This window comes from Terrapene carolina, unplaced genomic scaffold, assembly GCF_002925995.2.
Source record: "Terrapene carolina triunguis isolate 2854851 unplaced genomic scaffold, T_m_triunguis-2.0 Scaffold120, whole genome shotgun sequence".
In the NCBI taxonomy this organism is placed as follows: domain Eukaryota; kingdom Metazoa; phylum Chordata; order Testudines; family Emydidae; genus Terrapene; species Terrapene triunguis.
In genome coordinates this window covers 2,541,929-2,554,568 of record NW_020664471.1, presented here as the reverse complement: position 1 = coordinate 2,554,568, position 12,640 = coordinate 2,541,929, and the positions used below count along the sequence as shown (strand labels likewise).

The window sequence follows — 12,640 nt, the reverse complement described above, 5'->3', positions numbered from 1 at the left end:
CGGCGTGGCCGGCAAGAGGGAACTGAGGGGGTGCTGGGTCGGCTGGGGTATATATCAAGTGCCATAAAGGCGCTACTCCAAGGGGCTCCACAGCCGACCCACCGGGTGTTGCTAAGGTAAAAATTCTCTGATGGCCATGCATGCAGCGCGCGCACACCTAATTGGAATGGATATGAGCAACACATCTTGAAGAACAACAGTTACAAAGGCGAGTAACCGATTTTTCATGACTTCCAGTCCATCAGCATTGATGCTTTTTCATCTGCTCTCAGCCCTCTCCTCCCTGTCCTCTGTTCCCTTTCTTCTATTGATGTAGTTGTTGATTGTCTCCATGCTCCACCCTCCTTCCCCTTTGTCTCTTTGGCCTCTCTCTCCCATCACAAGGTCATTCCTGCCTTGGCTCACCCCCAACTTCCACTTCCTTCACTTCTGCTCTCACACTGCAGAGCGTTTCTATGGAAATCCTGTGACCAGGCTGATTTCCTCCACTACAGATTTGTTCTCTTCATCAGTTCTGCCATCTTGCTAGATAAGCAGCTCTACTTCTCCAACATAATTTAATCCCATGCCCACAATCCCAGCCATTTTTTGCTATCTTTGATTCACTCCTCAAACACTCCCCTCCTCTTGTCTCCATGTCTCTCTCTGCACAGAATCTCATTAATTTCCTCAAAAAGAAAACTGACAAAATATGACATGATTCTCCCTCCCCTTGGTTTCCCTTCCCTTTCCCTCCTACAACTCTCTCGTCCTCCTCCACAGTAACAGACGCAGTGGTTTTTCATCTGCTCTCCTCCTCTTCTAACACTTCCACTTGCCCCAGTGAGCCCATCCCAGCCCAGCCCATCTCATCTCCTGATCTCCCTTGCTCCCACTCTCATACCCTACATTACTCTTCTCTTTAATCTCTCACTCTCCTCTGGCTCTTTCCCCTCACAATATAAACATTCTTTAATCTTTCCCTTTTTAAAACAAAGTCATCCTTGACCTCACTTACCTCCAACTACTGCCCCCTCTCCCTTTCATCTCTAATTTCATTGAATGCACTGTCTACAATCACTGTCTGCAGTCCCTCTCCTCCAGTTCTATCCTAGATCCCCTACTGTTGATTTCCGCTTCTTGCACTCCACTGAAATGGCTCTTGCTAAAGTCTCTAATTACCTCTTCCTGGCCAAAGCTCAGAACCAGTACTCCATCCTTGTCCTCCTCAACCTGTCAGCTGCCTTCCATACTAATGACCATGGCCTTCTTCTTGACATTTTGTTCTCCCTTGGCTTCCATAACTCTGTCCTCTCCTGATTCTCCTTCTATCTCTCTAATTGCTCCTTCAGTGTATTCTTCGGAGGATCCTCTTCATCACCCTTGAACCTCCTGTGGGTGTTCTGTAGCGCTCTGTGCTTAGTCCCCTTCCCTTCTCTGTCTATATCTTATATCTGGTAATCTCATCTGCAAACACAAATTCACCTACCATCTCTATTCTGATGACTCACAGATCTATCTCTTTACTCCCAGACCTGTCTTCTTCTGTCCAAACTAAAATCTTGACCTGTCTCTCTGACATCTCCTCATGGATGTCTAGCTTTGTGCCCAAGCTCAACATGGCTAAACAGAGCTCTTTATCTCCCACCCCCCAAGTCTCCTCCCCAGTCTTTCTCAATCACTATCAACAACACCGCCATTCTGCCTGTCACTCGATACTCTTTGACTTGGACCTCTCTGTAGGTACTCCTATCTAGGCTATGTCTAAATCTTGCAGATTTTTTCTGAGTAATATCTCTAAGATATGGCCTTACTTATCCATCCACACAGCTAAACTCTCATCATCAGCCATCTGAATTACTGCAACATCCTTGTCTCTGGCTCTGACAAATGCAGCCTTGCCCCACTCGTATCCTTTAAGAATGCTGCTGCAAAAACATTTTCCTACCTCGTCATTTTTACCACTGGCATCCCTCCATTTGAAGGGGACTCCAGAAAACATGCTCACAGCTACCTCATTATCCTCCTTCAGATCCCTCCTTAAAACTCTCCATTGCCCTGATGCCAACAAAAACTTGACAATGGTTAGGCTGCTGATAGGCTCACAGCACTGCCTATTATACTGACTGATACTGGGTATATCTGTCATGCAATCATGCGGTGTAATTCCAGCTTAAGTAGACAAACTGAATAAGCTCAACAGCGAGAATATATATAGCTTTAACAGCTGTGAAAAATTGTTCTTGTATGCCATACCTGCAGTTATGAAAACACATTATAAAAACAGACTGGCCAAACCTTGATTTTATCTGTTTCTTGACAGCCAGCACTTTTGGAATGTACAGTGTACACAGTGCTTGCTGGAGCTGAGTCATGTTCCTTTTCAGCTTTCCACTTTGTACTTCAGGTTGAGGAATGTGGGTTTTTTATTTGCTTATACCAAAGAAGCAGAGAGTAAATGCAATTAAAAAATACTTCATAGCTCATTTTCAGCCCTAAATAATGAACATTGGAAGCATTATCAAAGACTGAAAATGCAAATTTGGATGGTTTGGGGGACTGGGATCTGAAGATTTGGGTTAGGACCTTTTCCACCAGGAATGTATTTGGTAACACCATTATGCATTCACATATAAGGTCTGGAATTCTTGGAATAAGCTTTGGGAAGCTTGTATCATCCTTACATTTATTTGAACATATTGTTTCCGTTGACGAGAATTAGGACAAGGGTTCCATTTGAAATGCAGTCTCATAGACTAAACTAATACCTGTGCTATAATTTGGTCTTCTGTATTTCATTCATGCTTTATGAGTAAAGTAAAATTTTCATTTGCTTTTAAGATTGACCTAGACCTGGGAGGGATAGCTCAGTGGTTTGAGCATTAGCCTGCTAAACCCAGGGTTGTGAGTTCAATCCTTGAGGGGGCCACTTAGGGATCTGGGGCAAAATCAGTACTTGGTCCTGCTAGTGAAGGCAGGGGGCTGGACTCGATGACCTTTCAAGGTCCCTTCCAGTTCTAGGAGATATATTATTATATTATATGGTCCCAGGCTTGATCTCACTGTCCTTACCACCAATTTCTAGAAAGGGTATGGATGTGTTGAACACTGGAGAAGCAACCACCTCAAAGAACAATGGATCCATTCCCCCTCCTTCAATCCCTCCCCCAGCAACTCCTTTAAATAATGTTGAGTCTGAAAGGAGCTACCCCAAATGTTTTTTGACTGAAGAAAAGGTGGGTACAACTTACAGGCCTCCCAGCCTGGGTAGACAGATTTGTGCTAGTGGGGCTCAGCCTAGCGCCCTGTAAATAGCAGTGTAGATATTATGGCTCTGATGGAGACTTGGGCTAGCTACCTGAGCTCAGACCCAAAGGTGTGTGGCAGTGGGCATGATCTTAGATGGCTAGCCCAGATCTCCACCCAAGTGGCAGTGTCCGTACTGCTATTTTTAGTGTGCTAGCTTGAGTCCTGCTAGTGCAAGTCAGTCTACTCAGGCTGGAAGGCTCACTTCCAGCTGCAGTGTAGACAGACCCTTAGGATCTTTGAGGGAGGAATTTAAAGGAGTAAATTGGGCATTTTAAATTCTCTCCACAGCTTCCAAGCAAATAGCGGTTGGGCCAAATAAAACCCAGAACCTTGTTTGCACTAGAGTTACTATATGCATATAGTCCCCAGAGTAGGAAGTCCACCGGGACAATAACTGTGATAGTGTAAAGTAGCTGTAAACTTTCCTTTGCTGGGGGGAGGGGCTGAAAGGGGCCAAGGTGGGTGTGAGCAGCCTGGGTTAAGAGGCAACACAGTCATAATGCCTGGGAGATGTGCATCCTCTTAGAGGCTCCCATGGTGGAAATTAAAGCTTCCTCCCTGCAGGAACCAGGGCCGGCTCCAGCATTTCTGCCGCCCCAAGCAAAAAAAAAAGCCGCAATCGCGATCAGCAGCGGCAGGTCCTTCGCTCCTAGAGGGAGTGAGGGACCTGCCGAACCCGAATTGCCGCAGGTGCCGCCCCTCTCCCTTGGCCGCCCCAAGCACCTGCTTGTTAAGCTGGTGCCTGGAGCCGGCCCTGGCAGGAACCCAGGTGGAGGACACTAGATCACTGCCTGTCCACCCTTGATATGACTTTCCCTCCCTGCCACTCAGGGCACAGAGGCCTGTTACATTCCATATGCCTGGCTCAATTAATCTACCCTACTAAACAAACTGGTTCTTGGCAGTGTGTGTTTGTGTTTCTCCTCGTGTCTTTAACTGTATACTCATGAGTTTTCAATTTGGCAAATAACCTTTACAAAGGAGAAATAAAAATTCCCTGTATTTTATTGTGTTCCAAGTTCAAATGGTGATTTCTATCTATGGAAAAACAGCAAATATCCTAAGTTTAGTAGGCTCTTAGATGCCAGCAAAGTACACTGTATGTCTCATCTTATCAATTCAAGTAAGTAAAGACCCTAAATGCTGTGTTTGTCTTGGTCCTTTTATTCTTCCTGACTAGTTAATAATGAAAACACAATATTAATAATAACTTTGTCTCCAGATTGCTTTGTTCTTTGTTACCTCAAGTGTATATCTAAACACAAATACACTAAAGGACTACATTTCTCATCTGGTGCATAAGGGTTTTAGGCATGCAACTCCTGTTATTGTTAAAGTTGCTTGCCTAATTCCCTAAGTGCTACACTAAAAATTGATCTCCAGTAGCTTCACTCTGTAAAACACATCAAAATATTTCATTTCTGCTTACAGGGCTGTGACTCTCAAATAAGCATGTCAGAAATGTCCTGCAGCGAAAGTACCTCCTCTTGTCAGTCCCTGGTACATGGCTCAGCTCCAGAAATCCTGATCGGCCTACTTTATAATGCCACAACTGGAAGACTATCAGCAGAAGTGATAAAAGGCAGCCACTTCAAAAACTTGGCAGCAAACAGACCACCCAGTGAGTGATAATCTTTTTTTTTTTTTAATCATCCTAATACTTCTGCACTTGTGGGGCTCTCAGTGGTGGGAACTTCAATCCTATCATTTAGTCTTACCCAGTCAAAATGAAATAGAGCAATCATCAACTAATCTGTTTCATGTTTTATATTTCTAGTCAGTTGGGAAATAGCAAAAATCTAAAATTCAAAATATTAGTTATAAGTTGACAAGACTGTTTTAATTTTTCATGATGACTGACTAATAAATTACCTTTATTATAATGATTAATCGCTAAACTATTAATGCCTCACATCACAGGCCAGGAATAAAAAGTTACAGTTTTTAAAGAAAAAGTATGTGCCAACTAACACTAGTGTAAATATGGTGAAGCTATTGCTGTTACTAGGAGACTGATGCTACAGTCTTTAATTGTGTATGTGCTTGTGTATGTATGTGATATATTTGGAAAAGATATTTAACTTTGGAAATCTCAGAGAAGACAATCTAAGACAAATTCTAGCCTTTGCAGTACAGATCACCACTTAAATTGGAAAATTCATCATTGGATGGAGCTGGGAAAACTTTTTCATTCTAACGTAGTCTGCAAAATGTACTCAAAATCAACCTTGGTTTGAGATGAACCTGTGTCTAAAAATATCTCCAAATTTTCTAAGTTTGTATTTTGAGTTTGAGCATAATTTGCTGAAATAAGACACATGGAATAAACCAGATGGTATTTTTCCTCTGTCTAGTGTTCCCAATTTTGGTTGGATGTATTCCTGGACGTTTCCTCACATGACATAATCTTTAATTACAGATTAATCTTAAATTCCTGGAGACTCCAGGACAATCCTACCTCCATCCCTGACTGGTTGCTCCTTCTCATGTGATGTGGAGAATAAGCCCAGCTAATCAGAATCCATTTTTTATTTGGTTCTTTTGTGATTCCATTCTAATTCTCTGATCCAACTTGGCAAAATTCAGTAGGTGTCTGACTCAAGCAGGTTATAGGCAGATATGTCTGGTGGCTCCGACCTTGGCCACATTATTCCCCAATCTAAGTTCCCTCTAAACTGCGTAGCCGCACAGCTGCCTATTAAGCTCTGTGCAGGCACTCAGGGCTGCAGCGGGTAGAGATGCCTCCCCCCAAGCCACAGACCTGCCCCGGCCCTGACCCAGCTCAGCCCTGAACCTGCTGCGACTGGGGGACAGGCACCCCCCCCCCTGCGACCCAGCCCAGCCCCAGACCTGCAGCAGCCAGGGAAGAGGCGCCTCTCCCCTCCAGCCCAGGTGCTGCTGCAGGGAGAGAGAGCTGCGGGGGTGAGTCCTCTCTCCCCATCGTTGCCCCGGGGAGCCCCACTGCACCCCAAACCCCTCATCCCCAGCCCCACTCCAGGGCCCGCACCCCCAGCTGGAGCTCTCATCCCCCAACACCCCAACCCTCTGCTCCAGTCCTGAGCCCCTCATCCCTGGCATCACTCCAGAACCCACAATCCCCAGCCAGAGCCCTCACCCCCTGCACCCCAACCCTCTGTCCCAGCCCTGAGCCCCCTCCCACACTCCGAACCCCTCAGTCCCATCCCGCCACATGAATTTTGTTATGTGCACCAATAGGGAGGTGATGTGTCAGACATCACCTCCATATTGGTCCACATAACAAAATTCATTCCACACATGGGTGGGGAAAATTGGAGGGAACAGTGTCCCCAATCCGCAATTTTCCTACTGTTTTGCAGGCTTACCTGGCAGGCTGACAACATTAAAAAAGCTGTTTTCATATCCTGCCCATCTCTGGGATTCCCTTCTTTAGCAGCTGAGTCAGGAGTGGGACACAAAGGCTTGAGACTCTCTCCTCTCCTTTCCCTGGCTCTTTACTTATCCCATTCGTTACCTTTGTCTCAGCCCTCTCCTCCATCTCCCGCTCTGAATATCTTTCTGCAGGGATGGAGCTGAGCTTGGTGGTCATGGCTGGAGAAGGGTATGGCGTAATCTTAGCTGCCCTTGTGTTGCCAAGCAGCAGCTCCAGAGACATCTCTTTGGAGTCAAAAACTAATAGAGATTGGGGATTAGAGAGACTGGAAAAGCTGGAGAAAGAGAGAGCAAGAGAGAGAGATGGAGAAACATGAAGGACCCAAAGACCCCAGAGGAGGGAGAAGAGCAGAAAATGCATGGAGAGATGGGGCTCTCACAGGCAAGAGAGATGAGTGTGGAGAGGGACAATGGAAGTTTGAGTGAGGGGATTGAGGTGGAGATGTGAGAATCAAGGTAGGGGAGAGATGACCCTGGGTTCCCTTAGGGAAGAAAGAATAGGTAGCTGCCCCTGAAGGTGCCGGAGAGAGGGAATAAGCTACAGTTTCCTATAATATATTAGTGTACAAATTTTATGCAAATTAGATCTTGGTATTTTTTATTTCTGGCAAGTCTGGCAGTGCCCTAATATTCTACTTTCATTCATTTCCCAGTTACTGGGAATTACCTTATTATTTTATGTTTTGATTAATATAATAATGAGGGCCTAATTCTATATGTGCAAACATGAGATCAGAGTTCTGTTGTTTCCATAAAGCTGAGATGTAATCTAATTTCTAGTTCTGATATGAGTGCTAAAACACTCATGATCCCATAGAATCCCAGTTTTACCCCTGGATCACAATGAGATTCAACTGTGAAAAGTAAGGTTTTGTTCAGACATGACCCTTTTCGTAGATGAGGGATTGTGAACCCATGTAAATTGGGCGAAGTCCTTTCAAACCAAACCTGGAAGGGTTCCTGCATCTTTATTACTGTTATAAGAGTTGTAGTGAACTTATCAAGCTACAGACTGACCTATACTAGCAATCAGAGTTTGGAATGTGACCTGATATAGTATCTATAGTATAATTATCACTATAGTGTGATGAAGATGAGTGTACTAATCCTGATGAACTTTTATGTATTTTTAAAATTCCATTATAATTTAAAATGATAAAGTAATGCATAAACTTTCATGTAATAATTGTATGCATTAGTTTTAATTAATGAGTTGTTTAAATTTTAAATTAGAGATGGACCCACATTTGAATCCCAGGTCTGAGCATCTGTGAACTTTGCAGAAGTTTAGATCAGTTTCACTTTGTGATTCAACTTCATCTCTGCTTCAAACAGTCACAAAGTAACATTAAATATAATGACTGACCAAAATCATTATACATTTATAGGATTAACTTTTCAGGTCAATAATCTTTCATTCTATAATTTGTAATATACTGAGCATAATTACTGTGTGTAGTCTTACTTAATATGCTGGAATTTGCATGAAAAAGTGTAAGGTTTGATAAAGAAGATACAGTGATATCAACCTAGTCTTTTATAACCTGATCACTTGCATGATTCTTTCTATGTTCAATGTGCTTTAAATCCAATAACTATTAATATTAAGATCTCCCGCTATTTAAGAAGTGTAATTTTTTTGGTAAAGATTACACAATGAATGTACAAAATTCTCATTTCATTAAATTTTACCCAACAATCCTTTTGTTCAATCCTCTATCCGAACAGAACTGCTAAGGTTTTGTGTTCTTCCGCTCCAGTGAACAGTGTTTCCTCTTAAACTTTAACCTTTGACCCTCTCTCACCAAACTATTGACATCTGGTCATTATTTCTTTTACTGCTTTCCACCCCCTGTTGTCAGACGGACTGTTCTGTTGTCTAAAACACTTGATAGGTGGACAGGTTTATATAATCCGAGGTGAGTTCCTGTAGAGACTAATTGGATGTTGTCTTTTTCATGCAAAAGAAAACTTGCCAGCAGTAAAGCTGTCCACGGCTGTCCACCATGTTAGTTTCCAAAATGTACATTTATTATCTGTGGTACTCTTAAAAGTAGTGGTAGCACTTATCTCTGATTATGGATGATGGTATTTCAGAGTATCTAAAAAGTGAAAACATGCAATGAGCTTCCTTTTCACACAAGCTCTAATCTTTTAATAATCTTCTTGTCATGTATACGATAGGAATAAAAAAGCAGATTTTTTTCAGACAATTATATATTTCTTAAAATGAGTAATAACTTTATGAAATTCAAATGCTGTGTACAGTATGCAGGTGTCATGACAAACAAGAAAAAATACAGTTTTAAAAATAAAAGGCTTATCACTCAAATACTAAAAATCATGGTGTGTTAAATGCATTTTACAGTATAGATTTTAAACATTACATCAGCGTTTTGAAAATACTTCCTAAAGCACTAGGCAAGCCACATCTTAAAGAATCATGTTAAATTGTGCAAAGATTATTTATTTTCTCTCCAAAAATACATTAAATGTAATCTTGCATGAAACTAGGAACTATAAAAGAGATTTAATCTGTTTTGTAAATATCCACCATTTAATATTTGGCTACATTTTGGTCTTTAAATGTAAACAAAATCAAAAAGCCTTAAGTAAGAAACCACATCCATGCAGAGATTTTTTTTTAAGCATTTCATCCTTAGCTGTTTTGATGTCATTGCTGCACACCAACATTCGTTTTTCCTCTTCATTAGTTGTCTTCATTCCACTTTGTGTGTTCTTATTTTCTGAAAACTCAGTGATATGCTTTACAGTGTTGTGGCTAGTTGAAGCTTGCTAAGTGTTAATGCTATACAAGTCTGCTTTGTGTACAGATGTCGGGGGGGGGGGGAAGAGAAGGATTATGAGGAATACCTTTAACTAAACTCATTAACTTAGTGAAAATACCAGCTACGTCATTAGCGCAATACAAATATTTTTGCTTACTTATCATCTTCTTCACATTATAACTATGTATCTCCAAACTGAGCTATGTTCAATCAACATGGTATACACCATATCCTTATGTAGTATGTTATTATATATCTCATTAGCAAAAAGTCCTAGTCTAACACACAGCTAACATTCCAAAATGTTATTTATTTTGTAGATACATATGTTAAGTTAACACTGCTGAATTCCATGGGTCAGGAGATGTCCAAGTGCAAGACATCCATCCGCCGAGGGCAGCCAAATCCAGTATACAAAGAAACCTTCATTTTTCAAGTGGCACTATTTCAGCTTTCAGATGTGACGCTCATACTGTCTGTGTATAATAAACGCAGCATGAAACGAAAAGAGATGATAGGCTGGATTTCTCTAGGTCTCAACAGCTCAGGAGAAGAGGAACTAAATCACTGGACTGAAATGAAAGAATCAAAAGGACAACAAATCTGTAGATGGCACTCATTACTAGAGTCTTAATAGGTAGTACCAAGGGTCAGTTGTGGTTCCAGGGAGTTCCATGTTTAACAAGACTGTCCCTTAGTCACCACCAAGAGATCTGTTATGGAAGTGACAAATTCAACCTTCCACCTTAAAGAATGCACAATGTGCGATGGAGCAGAACATTTTACACATTTTCTTCAATTAATTTGTCAGATACCTCACTGGTGTCAGATTAAACCTTTCTGTACACAGACGAGATAGCAATCGCTCCATCCCCTTGATGCATTCAATACTGTTTAGTTTTGGATTATTTTCTATTTAGCAATTCAAATATATTTTATGTAAAAATCCCCAAATTATTATAAAATCCTCCTATCATGTTGGGGTTTTTTAGTGCTCTTATATTTTTAGTTTCTGACCTGCCAACGTCCCGATTTAGGGACACTGGCCTTTAATACAAGAAACAAATTATTAAACTGTGACACAAGAAAACCAAACAACAACAAAAAATCACCACCACTTGGGAAGAAAGCTTAATATTGAATATATTGTTATTTTAGATTGATTTTGTTTTTTAGGACTTAGTTGCATTAACTTTTCATTTCTGATGTGAAATTAGTCTGAAAAACTCTAGGACTCAGTGGAATCAGGTGAACTTTGACATAAAATAAATGTTTTTTCAATCTGTGACAGGAACAAGCTCCACATTGTGGCATAAACTGGGTTTTTTCCCATTTGCCTGTGCTTCTGCCTAACCCAAAGAGACCAGATCACTGTTCTGGTCCCTTGCAAGTCTGTTTAGACAGGTTGTACTGTAAAACTATGTAACTTTCTGTTGAAAGCACTTCCTGTATTCATGTATTCCAATATAGGAAGTTTATAGAGCACGAGTTTACTAAAAATATCTTTTCATTAAACAAATTGATATGCATTTCTTTAAAATGTCAATATTGTGAAGATTATGTTGAAAGATCACAAAAGAAACAGTAGTAGTTAAACTGCTAAGGCAAAGGACCAATTCTATGATTTTTGGGAAAAGAAAGATATTTTTGTTTCCATGGCTGGTCATATGAATTGCAGAGTTTCAAGAACCATAATTTCTAGTCTTGTTGCTGGAGGAGGAATACAGGGGATCTAGAAGAGAGTTATTTCCTCTCTATTTTCCGGGTGCCAGAGAGAAATAGGGCTAACCCATGAGTTGTCAGGGCTTGCATGGAACATTGAACTCCCAAATGTCTGGGTCCATTTGCTCTGCATCTATTTAAGGCTGGCACGGTTGGTTTCATAGCAATGTCATGGTGAAAAAAAGCTGTAGCATAATGGACAAATTTTGCCTTTGGATATATACCCACAACTTCCACCGACATCAGGGAAGTGTGTGTGTGTGTGTGTGTGTGTGTGTGTGTAGCTGAGGTTTGGGCCTAAGTACCGTAAGTACAGTAGAGTCTCACTAATTCACACTGACTGCCAGATCCAATTCAGATTACTAAATATCGTGGATGACTCAGTAAGTAATGACACAGTTTTTTTTATTTATTACAATAATTTTCATGTCATCTTAATTGCTACTCTACAGTATGTGAGCAAACATACCACAGTTTATTTCTTAAAAGTAATGAAGTCCCCAGTGCAGCATTCACTGAGAAGGAGGGTACGATTGCTGTATTATTTTTGGTGAGAATTATTGATGTTGTAGTGAATTTGGATAAAGAAAGAAACTCTTTCTTGTTACCTCTGAACAGTTCAAACTTTGGGATACAAAGACAGTCAGGTACTGTGTGATTGCATACAGCAAGTGTATAATGTTAAAGATACATCATGTGATGCTCAGATACTCACAATACTTAAATGATTTCATAACCCCTTTCCTAAGACATCTCCCATTACAGTTTTCAACTGACGTTATTTCGTGCCTTTCGTATCACACTAGTGGAAGCTGCTAATACAAACGGATGGTTGTATTTGCAGAACAGGGCCTTCAGTTTTTATTAACTTAAGGATTTCTCAGAACATTGCCACAGGAATTTTCTTTCCTGTCTTGCATGTTGTTTTTTATGTAAGGCACAATAAACTTCATTTTGGTAATTCAAACATCCAAGAACTTTGATTAGCCAGAAACATTGTAAGTAGCAGTACAGTATAAAGAGTTCTTTCCAGTTCTGTTTGTTGCTCAGTTTGTGAGGTGCAACTTCAAACTCATAAATTTTTAAATAAAAATATACGTTAATTTTATGTACATAAGAAAAACCACCTCCATTTCCCCAGCTCATTTTGGTTTCACTTACAATAGACACACTTGTTATTCATTGAGTTACTACCAGGAAACATGTCATACGTGACCAAGGGTCATAAACCACGTATATTTGTGAATATTTTGAGGCAGTCTTCTAAGATCAAATATTGTCTGTCAAGGGTTGTCTCTTGTACAGGTTTCACTGTATAAAGTGATGTACAGTATTTCACAGTGACTATTGAACAAGATAATTCCATTGCAGAGCATGGGGGATATCTCAGGTCACCACAGACTATATTACAAATTAAACTTGGTGAGTCT

General features: G+C 40.8%; 1 protein-coding gene across 2 annotated transcripts in view; it reads left to right on the top strand.

The window, feature by feature from the left end:
- Positions 1 to 11,195, top strand: part of SYT14 (synaptotagmin 14) — a 180,706-nt gene extending 169,511 nt beyond the window's left edge. For both annotated transcript variants that reach the window (XM_026652572.2, XM_024194841.3), the window contains 2 exons: positions 4,720 to 4,909; positions 9,809 to 11,195. In XM_026652572.2, the coding sequence (XP_026508357.1) occupies positions 4,720 to 4,909; positions 9,809 to 10,122 (504 nt within the window). In that variant the 3' untranslated portion in view covers positions 10,123 to 11,195. The remainder of the gene's footprint in view (positions 1 to 4,719; positions 4,910 to 9,808) is intronic.
- The last annotated feature ends 1,445 nt before the right edge of the window (positions 11,196 to 12,640 follow it).